At 38.7% G+C, this 23,465-nt stretch overlaps 1 protein-coding gene across 2 annotated transcripts; it reads right to left on the reverse strand.

Moving 5' to 3' along the window:
• Positions 1-769: 769 nt before the first annotated feature.
• Positions 770-23,465, reverse strand: ZDHHC7 (zinc finger DHHC-type palmitoyltransferase 7). Of its 2 annotated transcripts, XM_063334751.1 has the most exons (9): positions 23,277-23,465; positions 17,750-17,840; positions 16,794-16,879; positions 14,504-14,826; positions 11,701-11,825; positions 7,011-7,107; positions 6,458-6,539; positions 5,104-5,234; positions 770-4,039 (listed from the first exon to the last, which is right to left on the reverse strand). In XM_063334751.1, exons 4-9 carry the CDS (start codon positions 14,807-14,809, stop codon positions 3,863-3,865), a joined length of 918 nt encoding a protein of 305 aa, XP_063190821.1. In that variant the 5' UTR covers positions 14,810-14,826; positions 16,794-16,879; positions 17,750-17,840; positions 23,277-23,465; the 3' UTR covers positions 770-3,862. The 2 variants fall into 2 exon arrangements, with proteins under 2 accessions (XP_063190821.1, XP_063190820.1); XM_063334750.1 differs by lacking the exon at positions 17,750-17,840.

Consider the following 23,465-nt stretch of genomic DNA (forward strand, 5'->3'; position numbering starts at 1 on the left):
CAGAAACAAGTAGGTGTCAGACTCAGCCTCCAGCGTTCAGCAAGAATAATTCACTGTCTGACAAGGGGCCTGTATCAAGGGCCAGAACAGACTCACAGCAAAAATCTCTTTCTGGCTTCCCTACATCAAACCCCGCGCTAAATTAAACCAACATACCTTGGAAGAGTCCATCTTATGAGATTTCTGCTTTATCGGAATCGTGATTTTGTTAACAAAAGAAGTTCAAAGCCATCATTTAAAAATATTTCAGTTGTCCGGCAAGACGTGAATTGTGCATCTCAGGTAATAAGATCTGACCTATTTCTCCGTAAATTATCCATCACCTTGCCAATTATAACATTTGACTTTATTAACGTCAAATCTAAGTCTTATTTTAAATTTATCCTGCACTACAGCATTAAGAGAAACTGCAAAAATATTTGGGAGGTGCAAAGTCACAGTTAAGTTATTAAGAAACTAAGACTGTGATTGCTTTGACGCATGCTGGCTATTTTCCAGAGCTCTATTTGGGTGTGACAAGAGTAAGGGGCATTTACAGCAGCCAATACGCTACTGCGGGAAACACTGCAACACCTGAATGACAGTGCTTCTCCATGGAGAAATTCAGAACACACAAAAAAGAACGAATAAGTGACAGAAGCAAAAAAAATAAAATAATAATAATAATAATAAAAAAAAAAAATCTAACAATCTCATCAGTCAAGAAGCACCGATCCAGACTCAACCACAAAGTACATCGCGTGCATTGAGTTGTTACGCTGTTCAGGGGAATAACACTTAAAAAAATAAATATACACAACTGCAGTGCTGGTGCATTTCACTTAGTGTTATTAAAAGATCCAAGAATCATTTTACAGTCCAATTTCTGTATTTCAAAAGCTCTTACGCCACTTCTCTCTCTCCAATAGCATTGAATACATTCCCATGTTAACACAGCGCCAACAGAAAGAAGTGAGAACAATCGCAGAAAAACAACATTTCCACACAGGATAGCCATAAAGAAGTCCATAAATGAATTCTGGCTTGTCACTGCTGCTGTCTACGACTTCAGAAAAGGGTTCATGAAACCACCTGACATTACTACTAGAAATTAAACAAGAAAACAAAAGTGAGATAAATTAACAGGATCCATCTGCGGAGACCTCTGTTCCGGATGGAGAGTAAACAAGGTCTTCCCTAAAATACACGTAAGCACAGAACAGCCTAACTGTTGCGGCATACAAATATAATCAAACCATCAACCTGCTCCAAAATACAAGCAGAAGTGGCACAAAGTTTACAGGAATGTATCTGGAGCTATTTTCTCCGTAGAAATAACAGCATACAAAAGTGCGATATTACACCCAGGAAAGGTACCAAAGTATTTTTTTTAGAATTGTTGCAAACGGGAAATAAACTGTTTCCAGGCTCTCCATCCTTTCCTGCCTTTGTAAACCTTGTTTGCTCCTCGCCCTCACCCTCCTTGGGTCAGTTGTTCCCTGTCGACAACTACCTGAACTGCTGCTGCATAATTGGCTGTCTTTGTACCCAGAGCTACAGAATTAGTGGAAAAAGTCACCATTTGTGCAGAGAAACGAGCAGTTAGCATAGCTTAAAACCCTTCATAAGCAGAGTAGCATCTTCAATTTGGAGCAGTACCATCTGTTACTTGATACATGCGCACATACAAGTTACAAGCCAAAGGATGCAAGACCATTACCCTGAAGTTGTTGTAACCTGAACGTATGTGAGTATGCACGTGCCTGTGCAAAAAAAAGTGACATATAGAGCAGCAGTTAATCAACTAAGACTTCAATTCATTACTTTATTTTTTACATTAAAAAAAATTACAACGTAACAAGGGTTTGAAAAGCCAAGTAAACCTGATTTCACACACGCACACACTTGCTAAGTCACAGGGTTCAACCGCTTGAAGTGATATTTTCTGATTTCCACCAGGATATTTTATTAAACAATATACACATTAAGAGCCTCATGACAAAGCCAGACACCTTTCTTCCCAATCTTTAAGGTGTGCAACTGAGCGCGCAGAGATCCTTGTGGAACTTCCAACTTCCCCCTCAGTTACACGAGACATCGGTTTTGTTCGTTTGACTGCAATTTCATCAGACGCGTCCACCTAGAAACCGTCCAGCGTTACACATTGTCGCCCCCAAGCAAAGTGAACATATTACATCGTATTGCACAGTTTTGTTCGCAGGGCCATAGATAACAAATGGATCCCTTAGTAATCTCACCCCCCGCAATGGTATAAAACCCGACGAAGCTGGAATCGGGATGCCACAAACAGTTACGAAGAAATGGAGAAGCAGGTCACTGAAAAAAAAGAAAGTATAGCTTCCGTAGTACGTAAACTTTTTAACGCAAGATTCTTCAGCACGTTGAACTGCTTGAGGTGGGACAGATCCTCAGTGCTACTGGCAAAGCAAAAGCACGAACAGGACAATTTTAAGGCAAGTCCCAGAACAGGGAGCTATTTACTTTCTAGGCACGATTTCAAGCTATGCATCAAGGCTCCTGCTTTATCCTTTATATTGTCAGTAATTTATAGAACAGATTAACAATAATATAAAAAATAGTCTAAATGGAATTTTTAAAGAATCCACTTTTAGCTGAATTTCATTACTTGCAGCTTGTATTTCATTACCTGCAGATTTATAAACATTTCTTAGCACTACTGTTGTTTGTCAGGCCCACATAAAGCAGTTCTAGAACTATATTGCTCTCGATTCTTGAAAGTAGTTTTGGTTGGAAAACGGTTAAATTCAAAATAATCTCTTCTATCGCAGATACTTCTACATTTAAGATCTGCTGTACTTGAGAAAGAGGCAACCTCCCTCATTCCTCTCACGCCTTTGTTCAAGGGATCATGAAGTTAACAGCTTTCCTTCTACGCAAAGTCTGTACAATAAAAAAAAAAAAAGGGGCAGAGCAAGAGCTTACGAAGACAACTGTTTTCAGTTAGTTTACTCCAATCCGCGGTACATTCATTTTCATCTCACGCAGGAGGATACAGTCACCGGTCCCACTCACCCCTGCACAGAGGACTAAATATAATCCTCAAAGACCTACACTTGAGTTCCTCTAGAATCAATGCGTTAAGAATCGGAGATGCATACCTGAGGGCACGACTTGGCCCACAGACGTCGGCTAAACGTGTTGTTTCCTGAAGATGTAGAACTTACCTAAATGCCACGTGAGATTAATACCGCCAAACACAAGACGTGCTTTTGTGAGCCTGGGAAGACATTTGGCTGGGGTGTAATAGTGCCTCTGACGTGTTATGCTGTTGTGTGCACCAGTCCTTTGAATCACTTGCATATGAGGAATGTGTGCCTGAAGTGGGACACGAGAGTACAGCTCTGTTTATTAGGACAAACTGAAATATAAATTAAAAACGGAACAAACCCCACTATTCCCTGAAAACCGGATTTAGAAGGCTAGGTCTCATTTGAGATCAACTTTCACCATAGCGCTCCTCCTTATGATTGACAACTGCACTAAGTATATACTTTTTTATAAAAACACACAGGTAATTCCCCAACATTTATCAAATAAAAAGGGTTTAACAAAAATGGGTAATTAATCTCCTAAAATAAATTACAGTAGCATGACAACATTTGGCTTCTTTAGTGTGAGCACGTGCTTTTCCTTTGTTATCTTGCTGTTAAGACCATTACAGATCCAGTTCACGTCTCTGAAAGTTAATGAGATGTCTGTGACGATAAACGTATAAAACTCTGCTTGCTACAAGCAAATGTCCGGTATCAGTTTCACCTGGTCACAGATTATACGTAGACAGCCTTTTCTGGCCCCAAATAAATATTATATAGTATTCTTGCAAGTTCCAGCATAATTAGACTCAAACAGAAAACTCAGGTCCTCCTTTCTTTGCTCTGAGTAGAAGTCGCCTGATTCGAAATCCTGCAAAAGGATTGATCCACAGGAGAGAAGGCTGACCCCCAAAGACAGATTTCATTCCTTCCCAACGTAGTCTCCGCTCCCATGTTGGCTTTTCACTTTTCAGTCTTTCAATCTCCTGTATACAGACAGACATGCAGTGACGTACTGTTAAATCCAAAGATTAGTAAACTCTAATAGCAGTTATCAAAACTGGTGACTATTTTGCATTCTTTTAATGTATAGCTAGTGAGCTGATTAGTTTCTTACTGTTTTTTATTTAGTAAGGAAGAAATAAGGATGGCTGATTTAGCCCTGTGGGTCCAGGGCAGAAGACTTAGAACACACAATGTATACCAGAAGGTTGGTCTACCTCTACCTCTCTCCCTCACCCCATCCCCAAAGTAAAAGACAAAAATGACCAAAAAAGCTGATGCAAAAGTAGAGGATCTGCATGCAATATACCTACACTAGCAGTTGTTTACTCAGTTAATGAAACCAGGCAATAAGGCTTCCAAGAAGGCTTTTGTATTGCCATTACTGAAGCTAGGCTTGCTCTCCCAAATGTTTTATTTTGATGATCATTTCCGTACTTCCCACTAATGAAGGCTGGATATTTACCAATTGTTTTTCACAGCTATTCCTCAGTACAGAAGTACACTTTAAAACAGCCTGATATGAGAAAATTCTGAACAGCCATAAGATGCAAATTCCTTATGCGTCCAGTCAATTATTTGTCATACAACATCCTCTCAAGGCTTTAACACTGCAGATCTAAGGGCAAGGAGGCCAAACGTCCAACTCATGGTTACAGTCTAATAAAGTATATCAAAATAGAGTAAAGCGTGAAGGGTTGATACAAGATAGCCAGTTTAAGTATAAACCTGAGAAAAGCAGTCATTTCTCATGGCATATATCAGGAGTTTGAGACAGTTGAGAAGTGCAAGTCCAAACTGAAGTCAGAAATTTGAAAACCAAATTATAAAATTTATGTCAGAAAAGCAAATAATGCAAGAACTTCTGGTAGAAAGCAATCCCCAAGGACGTATTTCGAAACTTACAACTGTAGAAAATAACAACGATGACCTATTTCAGATTTGGGGTTTTCTCCAAAATAAGAGCCTCCCCTCATGCAAATAAACCAATATCTAATCACATCTTCCTAGCATAATTGTTAAAGCCCACAAAAGTAGAGCTCTTTACCGTTTCATCGTTGCATATGGAGTGGATTTGGGTGCCAAACATAACTGCAGTGAACGTGAGAAACAGAAAACCCTCAAGGCACAAGAAGATCATCAGGATCACAGTTACAGGTGGGGAGAAGTCACTGCATTCTGTGAAAACAACACGTGTAGTTACAAAAAAAATTTAAAAATACACAGAGCATGTTCATACGGAGACATCCCCCCCTTCAACAAACAGCAATAAAATCTAAATATCTGACACTTGAAACAACATTTCACAATTGTAACAAACTTCTCATTTCTAGCACTGTAGCAGCTTTATTTGCTGTCCAAGGAAATAAAGAATTTAAAGGAAGTAACACTTTAGCCTTTGTATAAAGCACGTGGTACTGCATTACTGCAATCCTGCCTCAATATTTCAAGGATATCAAATAAACGTTTGCACATATATAAAGATCGGAGCAGCTGTAAGTTTCATGCATGACACACGCTGTAAAAACCATCGCCGCTGTCAGCTCGGGCTTGCTAGTTAATCCAGATTTCCGTTTTGTTGCCATTGCTTTATTATTATTTTTTTAATTCACCACACAAAGTAATCAGGTTCTGACTTACACTTATGGTCACATCTCTGGAGATCCTCTTATCAACGAATTAACTCAATTATAGTTAAACAAAGAACAAATGTGATGGTATGCAGGAAGCAGAGTGTTTCAAGTGAAAAAAGGACTGATTCCATCCATTTAACGGAATATTCAGGAAAAAACGGTTACATTGATTCCCCTACTGCTTCAGGTACCAGGAAGAACATATGATCAACCATCTTTCATCAAAAGCACAAGATGAGAATGAGCCCTGGCACACTGGAGCATTAAGAAATGCAAGTCAGAGCCCTAAACAAACAACTAGGACCGTTTAGGAAATGTCTTTTTTTGCAAGAGCCCCACAGTTGGCTCCAGTAACAGAACGAGGGAGAAATTTGTTTAAGTTTCAGCTGTTGTTCAAAGAACTGTGGTGGGACACACAAAGCCCAGCTGGCAGCTTCAGGTAATGTGCTGCTGAGGTGGCTGAGGACCAGCTATCTGTTTCCTTCCGATTACAGAGGTGGTAAATTTTTACTATGTGGAAAGGGAGTGAGAACGTCTTTGAGAGCCACGGCTCTTGCAGTGAATGATTAAATCAAAGGAAAGAAAAAAAAAATTAAAAAAAAAAAAAAGAGAGAGATAGGTAAACACATATGAAACATTTTCAGGACCTCACTTTAAAAAGATTGAAATCCCAGAATATTTCATACATGGGATGGAAACAGGTGGAATTCCATGACTTTCTCTTAATATCTACTAGATTATGACAGTGAAAGTTAAGTATTTCCTTACCAGTCCACTGCCCTCGGACACAGGAGAAAAACTGAAACCCACACAGTACGAGCGCATGAGCTGAAATTAGGGCTATATACATCTGGAAATAAGAGAGAGTGCTTACTTTTACTGCTGCCAGGTAGGAAACCAGACATTCCTTTCAGCCAGCCTTCACCACCGCACAGTGAACATACTTTCCTATTTCAATTTTTAATTCAATACAATGATGTAAAAACAAATTCTAATTAAGTTTGAACCTAAAAATGTGGGCAACAATGACAATTTAAGGAATAGCTCCCTAAATCACAGAACCGTTCCACTCATTGTTACTACATAAAGCACAGCAAGATTAAGATAGTTTAAAGTAACAGTACTTTACAAGATTAAAATGAGTATGAGTAGAAATATATTCCTGCTTGGAAAATATCTTGCATAGAAGGAAAAAAACAAACAAGCCAACACAAAAAAAAAAAAGTGACCTTAAGCCATAACTCAATAGCAAGAACAACTAAAATTGCCATAATCAAGGTAGATTCATACTGAGATCAAGCTGCTCTTGATTTTCACTTACCGTAAACAGAACAAAAAATCTCTGATTTTTCTCCCCCACGCAATTATTCACCCATGGACAGTGGTGATCCATCTTTCGAATACATCGTTTGCAAATACTAAAGTAAAGGAAGAAAGACTTTTCTTGAGAAAGAATACTTCGCATTTTAATGTAGAAACAAGGATATCTAGTGGTCATCAGACAATGTGCTGAAATCTACTTTTTCGAAAAACTGCAAACAGTGATTTTACTCATGTTTTATTTGCTCACTTAAAACGCAGCTTTCGCTTGTTATAAAACCGTGTAGATAACTGTGTAGGATAAGATACCCTTCACATGAGAAAAACAGTATTAATATGAGCACTATTACATCTCCAAACACACAATCAAGTGAACCCAGTAACCATGTCACACTTCACTTCCTCAACATAAAACAAAAATATTGGAACTATAGGCAGCACACATTCTTTACATATTTGTTAACGAATACTTAAACACTACTGTTCTTTGCTAGTCTTGCAAGTAATTGCTTAGTTTCTTCCCAGTTTTGAGGCAAGGTTACTTCCAGAAAGAAAAGTCAAATATTTCAGTGAGTCCATTTTACATCTGCTAGGCCGTACAGCACCCCTGGGCTCATTTCTCTTATATTCAGGTCCATCTGCAGCCACACATCAACAGTTATACAAGAGAAACAGAAGAGTTGTAACATGTGTTGAAGTTCTTCCATAAATCAGTAGTTTAAGTCATGCTGATATTTCATTTTCCTAGCTTTGTACTTAAGATAGTCACACACTCAGTGTTTCAGATTTTCCTGCAGAACATCCAAAATATTAAACGTTTTCATTTCAGCAGTTACAAAGCCTAAAAAATGCAGGCACTATTGTTCAAAATCTTTTGTTTTCAATGCATGCTTATTTATGTACGATATCCATGAGGGCTGCAATGAGAAGCCATGAAGTAAAGTGAAGAAAGGGGAAAGTGTGTGTGTGAAATCAATACTCCAAGGCATAAAGTAATTTTAAAGTCGTCGCATATTCTTGATTATAAGGTAATTCAGCAAGAGGCAGAACACACTCCCGTGCAGGTTATACGATCTTTCACTGTTCCTCTGAAGCTCCCTTTGCCCTGAGCTATCATAACCCAGGCCTTATGTTCCCACTGCCTCTTGTTTTACGGACATTAAAGACAATTCATCCTCTTATGCAAATTACTTTTTAAATACCACCAGTTACAAATGAAAATCCCAATACCGTAACTAAACACTGCAACCATTCTCTAGCGCAGAAGAAACAGGTATCATTCCGGAGAAGGCAGTCAGAAGGCTCTCCAAAAGATTTTCATTTCACAGCCTGCTGACTGTTCAGCCTCTCATTAATTTCCCAAGCTCTGCGGGAAGGTAAGCTAACTCCAGTCCCCACAACCCTGCAAGCCTCCTAATGTAACGCAGAATATATACTGTCACTCTAAAAAGACTATTAACGTGAAGAATGAGTAAAATCATATCCAGACTCAATCAAACCAAACAGTGGAGGATGTGGGGTGGGCAGGACACACTTTTGCTCATTCAGTATTTCTCACAAGCCCACGCAGAGCTCTCCAAGACATCAGATGTCTGGAACCTTGCCTTCATTTCTAATCTCACACCACAATTCAACGAACGCTTCCAGCCAACAAACTCACAGGAATGCTTAAAACAGTGGTTCTGCCTTCTTCCTACCTCCATCACTTGTATTCTACTCCTTCCCTCCCCTGTCCAAGCCCAGATGTTCATGTGGCAAGAGTTTTGGGAAGTCATTCCACTAGCTGCAACCTGGGTCATTTCACTATGCATGAACGCTCACGCCTACACAAGAGGCAGGAGCACTGTGGTAGTGAGAACAAGCAGCTGTGGACGAGGGAAGGTCTTCTCCAGCTTGGCACTGCTGCTGAATGCACTCAGCAAACTGCAGGTTCAGTTACAGTTTTGAATGCCAAATATAACATTCAGAAAGACACAGCTAATGGGTAAAGAGAAACTGGTCTGGAGAACAGAAATTCACAGGAAGACCGACGCAAACTTCTCACACACAAATGCAGGCTCTCAGAATAGGCTAGAAATAATGACAGCTGTGCTCCTTCACTGAACATGAAATAGCATTCATCCAGGGTAAACCTCATCCTTGTGCTGAAAATGTTAACTGCTTAGTAAAATCTGTTTAATGTATTTTCACTGAGGCTAGATATTTAGCTGTAAATAAAGGTTTCTTGTTCTTTTTCCCAACACTAATGTGTATTATGAAACTATTTTTCTTCCTCAAAAGAACTTCTGCTGCAGTGTTGCACAACAATTTTCATAACTACATCATGAGAGCCTCTTCTGTTAATAATTTACTACTCAAAACATGCATTGTGGCTTTGAGCCTAACTATTTCCCAACAGGAACCAACTTCAATTTCCATTTTCAGGTCTCTTCTATCAGCAAATTGCCACTTTGACTACTTGGGACTAGACCATCCTTTTAATGTCCTTCGAATGGGTTTGTAAACCAATAAAATATTGGCAGTATAATCAAACAAACCTCTTTTCTATTCGGTACACTTCTGCAGTGCTAAATCTATGGCAAAGAATCAGATTCTGGTAGCTGGTCTATGCCGTATGTATTCAGCATTCAAAAAAATCACAGAAGAATCTTTTGTTTTACTTCAGAAAAGTTAACAGCAACTACCAGTAGCATGTATTTTATGAGTAACAGAAACTACGGCAATTAAACCAGATATCCAACTGCTGAGAAAAACATGTCAGCAGGCTTACAAAAGGACAGCACATACACTTTCAGGCTCTGGCTTTCTCTTTCAGATGTTCTGGGAAGCCAGCTATGCACTGTGCAAGCATTAAAACGCATCCTTTGCCCTTACGTGGAACATCCCACAGGGTATTTTACCAAGGCATAGAAAAGTAAAACAATTCACAAGACCTGCAAAGCTAGGTCCCTGAACCAGTGGTGAGTGAAAACAAACCCTTTGAAAGTATCACAGATTTCCTCTGCTGTAGACACTACCCGTTCTTGCTCTGCTTTAACAAGAAATGCCTCTCAAATTCTTGATACAAACAATGTATTTAAAGTCCCTACTCAGCTTATTTTTATTCTTCTTCCACGAAGAAATAATGATTTTCCAATCAAGACTGCCTTATCTGGGATCACAAGCTACTGGAACATCCAAGGTAATCCAGTCCCTGCTGAGGACGACGGCCCAGATGCACCCAAGGGACTCTGCAGGGCACAGAGCTGCAGCAGCTCTGGCCTCTCCAATACTCCAGCTTCTTTACTCATATATAGAGTTCAACATAAGACGTCTTCATTTAGGGCTGCTTCTAAATTAGCAAATCCTATCGGGACCGTGGATGTGGGAAACACTTTACAAAGATGCCTGCAAAGTCTCCGTAGGAGCCAGCCTAAATCTGAGACGAGAAAATTAGCAAGATCCAACCTACGCTCAGCAGAGGCTCTCAGGTGTCCCTTCACCGCTTCCCATGGACACAGTGCCAGGACATCTGAGCAGACTGCACAAAGCTGTTCTGGATCCCCAGAGATTAACAGCTTATATTCTGCCACAAGAAAGCAGCTGCACTGCTTCCACCCCCAGGGCCATCCAGCAATTGGTACAGCTGTGTTCATGTAACACTCATCTAGAGCTAATAAAGCCAGCCGGAACCAAACTCATTGCACGTGAAGGCAGACCTGGTATCTGCAAAAGCCAACGTACAATACAGATAAACTAACTGAAGATAATTCTAAACTTGACTATTTATACATGAAACTTCTCCCTTCACACTCCAGATACAAAAACCCACTCACATCTGAGAGAAGAGCAAGATTTCAGTGCCAAGGCAGAGTATTTATAATGGAAATAGCTCCTCAGCCATAGCTTTCACACAGATAAGTGTAATACACCAAGACATTTAATTTAGAAACCACAAATTTACAGAATAATTTGAGAGCCCTGACAAGGCTTCACTCTGTTCTTTTGATGGGAACTAACTCAGAGACTTTTAAATTTAATATGCCACACAATTCAATACGCATCACTCCTCACACCTAGAGAGCGCCACCAGGAACATTTACATGTTTATGTAAGTCTTAATTATGCAGGCATATCTATTTGCAACTCTCACACAATAACCATTACAAATGCAAATCCACAGTGCCCGAAAAAGTGCATTTAACCAATTCTGTGTACAATTTTGGGAAAATAATCGGCCAATTCACACATTAACTTCAAACGATGCACTATGAAGACAAGGCGACACAAACTAGACTATCACTTTAGATAGTTTAAAACTAATCTGTATTTTCTTAATTTAAAACTGCAGGAGTCATTTCTTAAATCAGCTTCTATCAGAAATTTCCTTGAGATTCTTCCCTTTGCCCTGCAGTATCAACAGTATGGCACAATAATTAGAATGATGCAGAGGAAAAAATATTCACAGATCAAAAAGTATTTAAGACACCACCGTACGATTATTTTTAAAACTTCTCAAGTCTCTTGCTTCTTTCCCCTCATCCACATTCATTTTTGGCCACAGTATACTTATAAAATACTCTGCAATGTACGAATTTGGAAGTTTACTGGATATCAGAAGAAATTTGCGGGGAAAAAAATTAAAACAAGTATCAGGAACGTTATTCCAAGACTCAATATGCGTAACTGCTTTAAAGAAAACTCTGGCATACCTGCAATGGTGTGCACGTTCAGGTTTGATACTACAGCACTTTGGACATTTGTAGATCACTTCTCCTGGTTTCAGTTGCAAATTATCCATGTATTCTTTAGTGGCGTTTCCTTTGGGTACAGCCCCCTGAAATCATTTCAATTAAAGGAGAGAAAGCTTCTTAAATGGTATGAGAGTGTTTAAAAATACATTATATAGACTTCATACCAGTAATCTCAGGATAATTGCTGAAATAAGTTCATTTACTCAAAGCTACTTTGCCATAAGTCAGAATAATTTCCAAATGAATAAATTACCTCTGCTTGACCTCAAATTCAGTTTCGCTTTGGCAAGACCCATCTGTGGCCAAGTATTAGCATAACTCTGACAGAATCTGCTGTGATCAGCATACATAAAGTGAAGAGGAAGACGCATCTTTACATACAGATAAGAAGTATTACAGGTACAATATTTGCTGAGAATTTAATCTGAATGAGCACTACTAAAAGAGACGTGCTTTCTTACAGCAGCATATGTTAATTGTTGCAATGTTCAGACATTAGGCCAAGCCATCCACAAAAGTTAAATCAGCAACAACTACTTGAAAGATGTTATTTCATCTCTCCAAACCCAAGATTTAGCCACCTGCCCCACGTACACAAGCTTTTGAGAACCAACAATCATTGAAGGAATTGATGCAGAAGAAAAATAATCCATCAGGAAATTATTTTTTAGCGATCACTTCTCTGAGCTGTTCACCTCAGAGCTGCGTTAGCAGCTGTTTCAACACAATGAGGAAGATGATGATCGGACAGAAATAGTAGGCAAGACTGCTTCTTCCAGTAACAATTTTAATCTAAAGCTTCGCAAGATCAGAATCTAACTTTGGATTAGTAAAAAGAAAATAATGGAAAGTAACACTGCCACCTTGCTTATTTATAGGGTTAAAAGGCCTATCTGTGATAGTCAGTGATTGTGAAATAAACCAGGATGTGAAATGTAAATGGAATGGCCTTTCTGTAGCAACTCCTCCAGGCCAGCACTTAAATTCAGACAGGGACAGCCTTCTCCCGGTTGGCTAAAATCATCTGCAACATTCTATAATTATTTCTCATTCAAAAAAAAGCCCAGTAGCAACATCACCAATTTACACAGACACCTTAAGGAAGTTTTTGGGACAGAATTAACAGAGCAGCAGGCACTTCAGATTCAATTGCACAACACCTCTCCAACTAGGCAGAAAGGGGGTTTTTTTGCCTCTTGCCTGGAATAACAATCCTGTGTTTGTATTGCCCGAGACACAGCCCAAGTTCTGCCCCAGCTGAACTCTCTGGCTAAGTGGTGCTTCATCTTTGAGCCAGCTGGCATTTGCAGGGATACAAACTGAAAGAGTTTCTTAAACACTCACGTTGTATTGCTGAAGTGTTTTTTGCAATATGAATGTTCTCATTGAAGTTAATACTTTGGTGTAAACATGATGAATTATCTCAGAGAGAACTCCTAAAGCACAAATATATCTTGTTCAGGCAACTTTATGCTTATAAAACACATCTCACATTCACCTATTCACCTGTCACTTCGGACAGTAACTTCATGCCATGATTTTAGTATTTTCCTGATAAAAATATGCTCATTTTCAAACATATCTTTCATAGTCTCAGGCTGCCACCAATTCCTTTCAATGAAAAATCTGTTTTTATAGTTGTAAGAGTAAATTTAATTCACATATGTTTTGAGGCAGTTTATTCCTTTTTTCCTTGAATCTTTGTTTCTATAACACAGTCATGTCTTCCATGCCAGGAGTCAGCAGGAAAGGAGTGGAGGAAAAAGAAAAAAAAGGTAGTGATTCATTTCAATTTCTACTGTGTTTTATCCATAAAGAACAACATCGCTCTAGAAAGACACACAGTTTTACGAGGACATATTTTGAAGCAATCCATCCTTAAACGATTAACTTTCTTAGCTGTCACAGTCTGTAGAAGTCAACATTTCATTATTGGGTGTGGGCTCTGAAGTAAATCAAAGACCTAGAACACATTAACTACAACACCCTGTTGTTTTTTCTGAACACTCCCATAACTTCTATATACACTGTTACTGTCTCAAAAAATTTGGAGAAAATGGATGTTTTTCCTCTCACCAGATTTATTCCCTAAAAAGAGTACTAGATTTTAATACAAAATCTACAATTTCATCTCTCAAACCTCTGGAATTGAATAGTAAAACTCCTAAGAAATGAGTACTGTCAAGACCACCTACACTGTTGTAATGTGGATGCAACTTAAATCTCCCTTCCCACTGACTCCAAATACCTAAACACAATAATGTATGAATCGTGTAGGACAGTAGTTCTTACTTTATGTCAATATGTGACCGAGGTTTTTCAGCATGTCTACCTCTAAAAGTTCTTTCATGTGCCATAAATGGAAGATACATTTCAAATGATATGACAGGATGAAGCTACAACATCTTATGAAGTTTTGAAAATATATCTGACAAAGAAAAAGTAGGACAGTAAAGACTAAAACTTTATTAGCTTCTTCAGAACCTGGGTTATACTTAGCAAATAAACTGTATTTCTCACGATCCTACGTCTCCCTTATACGTTAATCTTATATTGCCTGCTCCTCAAGTTAAAAATTATTTATGGATTCATTAACAAAACAACAGGAGAAGTACAGACATCATCCCTTCTACTTGAGGGTTCTGCATCTAACACTACTTTTCCTAGCAGGAGAAAGCGGATACCACTTCTCCAAATTTCTCTGCAGACGATGAGCTACAGGAGAGAACAATCCAATGTCAAGGAATGATCGCATACTTACTGGATCAGTTAGCATAGTTCTCAGATGTGATGACAAAGCTAGTACTGCCAAGCAGTTAAAGAGAACACCGTTGATCACAGAGTACCAAAAGTCTTTGGAAGGCAGCAACATGACAAAAGTCACTACGAAGTCTGCATAGACAACCAGAAGCCACGTCATTATAGCACAGACCATACCACAGCCATCTCGGATGAACCAAACCCTCTCTGCCATGTCGGCCTCTGAGGAAGATGAATCGTAGCTGTCATTTTCAGCAAGAAGCGGGTGGTGCTCAACATCACGGAATCTGTGCCCTGATGACTGCATGGTTTTCTGGCCTTGCCCTGCAGGAAGCACGGATACCATTATTATGCGTGAGGAAACTGGAAATACAGGTGGCTCTCAGTTTTTATTTCGGTAAGATAAAACATATCCAAGTTCAAAACAGACTACTGAGATATTTTTTCTTGATCAAAACCTGAACAGTTCTATGACTACATGAAGATGAAATATTTCTGTAATCGAAAGATACTTGTTTACAAAATTTAATCAACAACTTTGTAAGCCATTTACCGAGTTTTATAATCCCATAGCTTTTTTTTTTTTTTCCATCCTGCAACTTCAATGCTTGACAAAGGGATTTTAGAATGGTTTCATTTCCATCTTGGTGTGCCTGTAAATCATTCTTGCCCTTTTGTTAAAAATGTAACCTCTTTCTTTTATCTCAAATTTAAGCCACAAAGTCTTCATTAAATGACAACTCATGTCTCTTGGAAAATAGCAAATTATGGCACCAGACTGTTCACTATTAATACTGCTCCAGCAACCCAGGGAAGAGCAGGAGGAAAAAACAGAATGGAAATAAGGCTGTTCTAGTACATTGTTCACAACAAAATTCAGAGCAAATAAGAAAAAAAGCTAACTTTGTTGACAAAAGTGCTATTGTGTTGAAAAAAACCCCAAACCTGTTACAAAGTTATATTGTAATGGTCTCAGATCAGACCAAACTTCAGGGAAACAAATGGTGGTGGTTAAATTAGCACAACAATGGATTACATGTATCAGATTTTCAAAGAACACAGTAATTAATTTCATGAAAACTCTTTCAGGGCTTTGTTGTTGTTCCAATGTGAAACAAAAACAAGACTTGAAACCTTAATAGTTTTCATGAAAACAGAATTATTTTCCAGACATGTCTAACAAGCAAAGATAAAAAATGGCAGAACTGAAGTGCTATGAACAAACAGGAGACAAATTAAAGCTTAAACATTATGCATCAAGAATAGCCCGCTACTTTAAAAGTATACCATGTTCTAAAAATCATATTGATTCATGCTATTAAAGGCCATGTCTGAGAGAAACTTGAAAGCATTTATATTGACTGATGACAGTCATGCAGAAATCTCCGTTTTCCCCCCTTATTAATGATAGCCTATATATGACTGTTAGGAATTATGGCACTTCAGTTTACATCCCGAGACCTTGAATATATGCCTTATACACTGAGGCCTTGATAAACATATTCTGCCTAGTAAATCTTTCTGATTCTTAAATCTTAATGCTAGAACTAGGCAGGAATAATCCAAAAAACTAGATGAAAACAAGTATACGCACATTGCAGTGTAGAAATCCCAAAGTTACAGTTAAAATAGCTGGCTGGGATACTCATAGGAGACAGTTAAATGTGGGCTGCATTGTGTTTTCTATACACAGGTCGGGGTTTTTTTGTTTGTTTGGGGTTTTTTGGTGGTTTTTTTTTATTTGTTTGTTGTTGTTTTTTTTTTTTAACAAAAAAGTCACCTCTCCTACCAGAATGCGGCTACTAAGACAGGGATAAAAGCAACCACACACTAGAAAAATACCTAAGAAAAGAATAAACTTCACCTCCCTTAAAAGCAATTCAAACAACTTAACCTAGAGAAGGCCCTCTCTTTTGGCTGCTTGAAGTTATTCTAATCTTTCTAAATGTTTACAGTTAAAATTACAATCTATGCCAATTAATTTCAATAGCACTCTGGGATATCAACCACTCCTTGTGGTCAAGACTTGTAAAAGAAAAGTCAAGTTTCATAAAGACTACATAATTAGCAGCTGGAACACAAAGATAATTAGGCAAATCAGCTATTTCATCAAAACTGGGTATATAAAACTTTTAAGAAATATCATTGTCTAACCTTTTCTCTCTCTCATACGCTCTTATTTTCTCTAGCACACAAATTAAATGGAATAAAATTACTGTATTCAATTTGTTTAACTGTATTAAAAACAATCAAGAAATTTTTTAGCACAACAGGAGAAAAGCCCCACGTACCTCACAAATGTTTTGTATGCTATTCTGACATCATGGCCTTCCTTTGGGCTATCCTAGGCTATTCACATAGTCATATCTGATGTAATCTGAAAAGACATCATCAAACTGATTAGTAAAGCACTCTTGCTTCATCAAGAAAACCACAAATAATATACATAGATAGAAGTACTTTGAAATACACTGCATGTACTTGTAGCAAACAAGCTGCCGATCAAGAACAAAAAAACGTTTAGATTAAGCTATCAAAGAACAAACTAAAAAACTTGAAACGGTGTTTCAAGGAACATTATATATGTCTCGTTCATCGTTTTTTAAGAGGAGTTGGATATCCAGATTTTAGCATTAAAAACTAATGTATCCAAAGACCTACTTATTTTTCCTGTTTGCCTCTCCTGTATGACTAAGAGATAGACTATGAATAATCTTACTTGATTGTCTTCAGAGCTTACAGCAAGGCTTTTGGTAGAAGATTTCTAATAACAAGCATGCATGCCTACCACTGTTTTTATAACTGTAAGATAAGATAGGAAAAAATTGGTTTAACTCTAATTATTAGACCAAGCTACGGTCAATTTAAAATAAAGAAGCTACTCACTCCAGAATCTGTATGTAAAAGAAAATGACCCACAACTATGCCAAAGGGAATACACACTTAGAAAGTTCTCCTTGCTAGAATTACACCACGTAGGCAAATCATTACCGTATATGACTTATGATATATAAATCAGTATAAGGACTGAAATGCTAGCATAAGCCATTCTAACCATGCTTAATTTTACAATATGAATGTTCCACAATCTTGAATCACATTCCTTCCTTTTCACAAGGATGTAATACTCAAATCCAACACAAACTGTGCAAAGTAGGAGAGCATCAGTAGTTTTTAAAGTGTAGAAGATTTCCTTTTTCGTAACGAAAGAAGAGGAGGAACTTATTTTATTTAGAAAACGAAGTACCTCAAAGCTTGAAAATTTTAGTGGTTAACTTCTGGAAATCACAATGTGGCATTTGGAGCAGGGCTGCAGCACAAAACCTTGAGTTAGATGTCTGTTTGGGGAAGAGAACAGAAGAGGTGTCACCTCAATTTCTAACTGGAAAAGTTAGTGACCACACGCATGCTGCACAGAAAGCGCTGCTGCGCTGGTTTCTGGCAAATTAAGTTGGGACCCCTGTTCTGCACAACAACATTGACTGCCATTGCTGTTCTCTCACCCAGTCCTACTGCTGCAAACTGTGACATCTGTCTGGCAATTAAATCCCCAATACGTGACCAAGGAATATTTTTTTTTGCTTTTATACAGTACAGAATAAAATTACTAGCTTGGAGTAGGAATTTCAAACTTGCATCTGATTAAAGTTGGCTAAAGAAGTACCTAGGTTTATTTCTTCAATTGTTTTATTTTCTAGTATTTAAAATAAGCTTTGTGACATGGAAGCTTCACTTTTTTTTTTCTGGAAGGTTAGTTTAAATTAATATATTTTGAGAGTAATGTAAGGATTCTGACATTTAACAGCCATAGAAAATACTAAGCCACTTACTTCTAAAGGAAAGCTTCTGAAACTAGCTTGTTAGAAAAAAAAAATATTCCAAGTACAGCGTTAATGATGGAGTTGTTCAGTAAATTTTCCCAATTCAAGTGGAATTATACCAATGCAGACTTCCCTTGAAAATTAGAAGCCCCTTATCTTATTTGAAAGAACTCATATATTCTATTACAAGCCTAAAAGGTAATGTAAATGCTTATTATGCATATATAACTGCATGAAGCTAATGACTGATTTCTGTTTTGCTTCATAAATAAGCTTTTATACTTTTGTTAAACAAGTTTTCACAATATTGTGAAATCTACAATCATTAAGTTGTCATTGACATGGCATTTTGAGGAAGCTAAGTAGAAACACACAAGACGACGACAGGTTGAGTGTATCACATTAATTTGCAGTGTCACCCACCCATTCTCTGAGTTGAAGATGACAAGCAATCGAAGATGACATGCTAAGCCTCTGCAGGTGAAATATTAAAGTCAGAGTAATCATTTGAAATTGTTAACGGAGAATTCATCGACAAGACAGGGACACGATTTGTTCAGTCAGTTCCCTACTCCTAAATGCAATTCTGTGCAAAACTTCAGTGTTTATTGTAGCCTCATCAGTTACGGGTTTACATGGAAGTGCCACCACAGTTCAGCTTTTGCAAGAATAATAGATTTAGTCATTCTCATGTGATCTCTCCCTTCCCTTCCATCTCCTCTGCTTCTCTGTGTTGTTTTCCTCTCCAGCTGCCTACACCATTAGCCCCCACCTTGGTTCCCTTCAAGGGGAAGGGGATCAATGTTTGAAAAGCACTTAGACTTTATGAAGAGCTAAGCATCCCCACTGAGATGCTCACAGCTTTCCTCTAGACTATTAATTTATTCGCTTCAATGCCTGTCCTAACCAAATTTACATTGAGTCTTTGTTGTATGTTTAAAGCACAAACCTCCAGGACAAAGCACAACACTTTAGTCTCTAATACAAGCAACCCGTTTAAAAATCTTTATCTAGCATTGGAAGATAAAATGAAATTATTCAATGTTTCATGAAAAATGTCACCTATTTGCATACGTCATTGCATTAAACCTAATCTGATGCCATTCTACTCTTTGGTGGTGTTTGAAATTCTCAGATTGAGAATATCTCATTTGACCTGCACTTCATTGCTAATGAAATGCAGGCTCAAAATGCAGATATATTATTGGAATAAAAAGAACTTTTGAAGAAGTTACATGACAAACTCATGATCACTGGAAAGATAGTATTGCAAAATGACTGTGCCTAAGATGTTTTTACCTTTCTAATGGGGCTAAAGAAGATCTACTGCAACAGCAAACCTCCCTTCTCTAAGCTTACTGGAAGAAGGTTACCAAGGGCACTAGGAAGATGAATGACACAATACAGCTATTGTATCATGAGGCCCCTGCACTGTCAATTAAATTTAAAAAAATGGGGTTAAGTACAGTCCTTTTCCCTGTTATTTTTTGAGGATGAAAGGAAAAACACTGTTGTAGGAAAAAAATTAATTCTTTATTATTAATTCTTTATTTCTTTTTTAAACAGATATATAGCTAAGAATTTATATACAGGCTAAAAATCCATCAACTGTCAAAGCTTAAATGTTTTTTGATTGCATTTTCCTTCAAGCTGTACAACGGACAGTTCCTAAGATTCCTCATATTTTAGTTACAACACAGTAAAGAGAATGCTTTTGTTTCCAAATTTCTGATTGCATCCTGATAAGTCAATAGTTGTAGGGACACTAACAGATACTGCACACTAGAATAATAATCCTGCAGCGCTTGCATACGATGGATTTAAATCCTACCAAGAAAGCACAGCATCAATAGCAAATCAAAATCACAGAACTGTAGCCTCATTAAAAGGCCACAGTGTAAACATTAACTTCAATAACTGCAAAAATTTTAAGTAAACAAAATGGGCACACCTACTAGTGCATCCAATTCCATGGGCAATTTGGACCATTCACTGCTGACATAAATATCCATCAGATAATGTCTAGATGTAATCACGCCTAATTTAAGTGAGTAACCTACTTTTTATTACTGATACCTGCAATACAAACTGCAAAGCCGTTTAGTAAGTAAACTGTGGCTTCTTTCAACTTCTCAGTGACTGGTCTAGCAAACAGCCTCACGGCAAACAAATAAAACTACTCCAATAACTACTTCAACCAGTAAGTGTACTGAAAACCCTTTAGCTCAGCCCCAGCAACAGCCTAACCATAGGCTGTTGTCAGCAACCATAACACGTGTAAGAACTGCTAGAGTAGCAAGTATTCAGAAGAACTAGTCCATCAACTACAACCCCAATTTAGCCCTGCCAGACTCAACTTTTGCTATCTGTAATTACAGAGAGACATGCCCAATTTCAACAATCTGGGGTGTATGTAACACAACGCACACAACTCTGGAAAAGAGCAACGGAAATAGCTTGTGACAGCAACACATGATACCACCCCAAAGCGTTATTATCAACTTATCCCCAAACCTATCCCACACTCTCAGTGACACTTCTCATCATCTCTCTAAATCCTTGTTGCTTTTGCTCTAACTTAATATATTTTGTACCATATTTATCTCATTAATTTCTTGTTTATGCTTTGTAGCCCTTCTTTGTACTGACCCATATCTGCTCTACTGCAGGCATACAGTGACACTTTACAGTGGAAACACGTAAATAATGTGATGTTGTTTATACACAAACACCTGGCAACAAATTCAAGAGACAATCTTCAGTAAATGCATATTTAACACAGTCAAGTTTTTAGCTATTGTAATGATTCTCCTTACGCCCATCTCTTACTAAACAGCAAGTGTCAGGCCATAGGAAGACACTGGAATTGTTTCTTTTCACGTCTGAAAAGGGGATATGCTTCTTCTAAATAATCTCAGAAAAAAGGGATATAGAAGTACTTAAGCACAAGTATGGATGTCTTACTGGGAAGCTGGTCATCTAATTACTTATGTCCTTATTCCAGTAGCATCTTTATAAACATCTTCAAAACACAGCAAGGAGAATTCAGGGTAAAACAAGTTAGGCAAAGTGAAAGAAAAAAACTACGCATGTCTTCAGAACACATATTTATAATAAGTATTAAAGAGCTTTGCTATCAGCAATAAACTTGGTATGATTTGCGATATCAAGTCACTTTTCCATAAGTACCAAATAACTCCTGAGATGTTCAGCAAGGTATCTTTTTGGTAACAGATTTTTTCCCCCACAGCTGTGGAAGTCAAAGAAAATATATTTCATGAGACGCTGGTGCCCAGCAAAGGTATACACTATCCGATACACAGAGTTCACTGAGCTACAACAGGAAGGACAGAACACTTCTGGATTAAAGAACAACCTTTACCCGAGAGAAGGACACGAACACAATCTATGTGAGTAATGGCTGCGCTTTATATCTTACCTATTTTGGAATACGGCCACAAACTCAAATTCAGATTAGACTACAGAAAGCTAGATGCTTAAACCAATATCAGTATTGTTATGTGGAAACTGAAAGTTTTACTCATTTGCCAATGTCAATTGGATGCACGGCATTCTACTTTATAGAGTAAAAAATGATACTGTAATCTTTGCATTTATCAATATACTCTATATCCTCACACTCAATTAAAAATAGCTCGGGTATCACATTTACTGATCGCACTGCAATATCAAGCTGGCAAGCACATTTTTCTGTCAGTTAGTATATCCATATCCACACATGATCCTTCCTTCCAGGTGCCAAAAAGTAATGTCATAGATCAAAGCTGAACTATTTTCACTAGCAATTCTCAATACCAATTAAAAGAGCGTTAAAGCCTTTGTTTCAATGGTTCCTCATATCAGACACATGCAAAGCCTCACATTTCCTCTATATTCTTCATCTTCAGCCTTTCAACTGCTACAAAATTCTACCAATTTACTTTTCTTAAAAGTTCTATGTCTCCATAAAAGGCATAAAAAAGAAACCCATCAGACGTATATGATACAAAATATAATGCTTTAGAGCAAAACCGAGGAAGTTTTAGAGAGATGAAAAGTATTATCAATTTCTTTTAGCCACAAAAAGCTTTCAGCTATTTAATTCCAAACTAGAACCACTAAAATTTTACATCAGTTTCATCTACTAATGAATCAGCACGGCTCTACTTTATCTGTAAATTTTCAAAGTCAGAGAGCACCCACTTCAAAAGATCTAATTTAAGCCTGTTAATGTGAACAGTCACAGTGACTTCAACCTAATTACGTCTTCATCAGCGCGAACAATTAGATCGCTGTAATTCAGCATCCTGATACCATTATACAACTGTATATGTAGTATAGAAAATAGTGAATTATTTCCATCAATGATTTCCCAATCTTTTTTTGACGGCACGGATTAGAGACGTGCCGTGCTGTACCAGTCTCCCCCCTCATTTTCCAGACTGTGAACTGTCTGCATTCCCGCTTCCTGTAAGCGCTGTTCTTCTCTCCTGGAAAGAAGGAAAACTAGCACCACACAAACGAGCCAAACTCCCCACAGCAAGTGCCAGGACGTTCCTGGGAAGCGTGGTGTGTCAAATGGCTGATGCTCCCTCAGCTCCTTCCAGCTTCCCACGGCGGCAGATGAGACGCCACAGCACAACTGTGCCGGGGCGCAGGGACCCTTCCACGCACTTGTTTCCATGGCTGCTGATTTATTTTTGTTTAAATAACCCGAAAAGAGGGAGGAGCACAGCCAAGACCTAGAAACACCCCGTTAAGGACGGACACCCAACACCGGCCGGGACGGAGACCGACGGGGCGCCCAGCCCTCGGCCCCGACCTGCCCCAGGAGAGGAGGCTGAGCGCCGCTAACCCTTTCAGCGGGCCACCGGGCCTCCGCGGGCAGGGGAAGGCGGCTGCCCTGAGGGGAACCGGCTGGGTGAGGGGAAGGTGGCCCGGGGTTGAATTTACCTCAGCGGCGGCGGCCCCGCTGCCCTCAGAGCTGCGCCTGGCGCCGTGCCGCCGGCGCGGTGGGGCAAGCCGGGGCCGAGCCCCCGCCACTGGGCTGCCGTCGTCGCCACCGCCACCGTGCCCCGACGCCGGGCGCTCCGCAGAGCCGAGGACTCCCGGAAGCGGGAAGGGCGGAAGCCGGGCGCCCCG

Source organism: Chroicocephalus ridibundus, chromosome 4, assembly GCF_963924245.1.
Source record: "Chroicocephalus ridibundus chromosome 4, bChrRid1.1, whole genome shotgun sequence".
Classification (NCBI taxonomy): domain Eukaryota; kingdom Metazoa; phylum Chordata; class Aves; order Charadriiformes; family Laridae; genus Chroicocephalus; species Chroicocephalus ridibundus.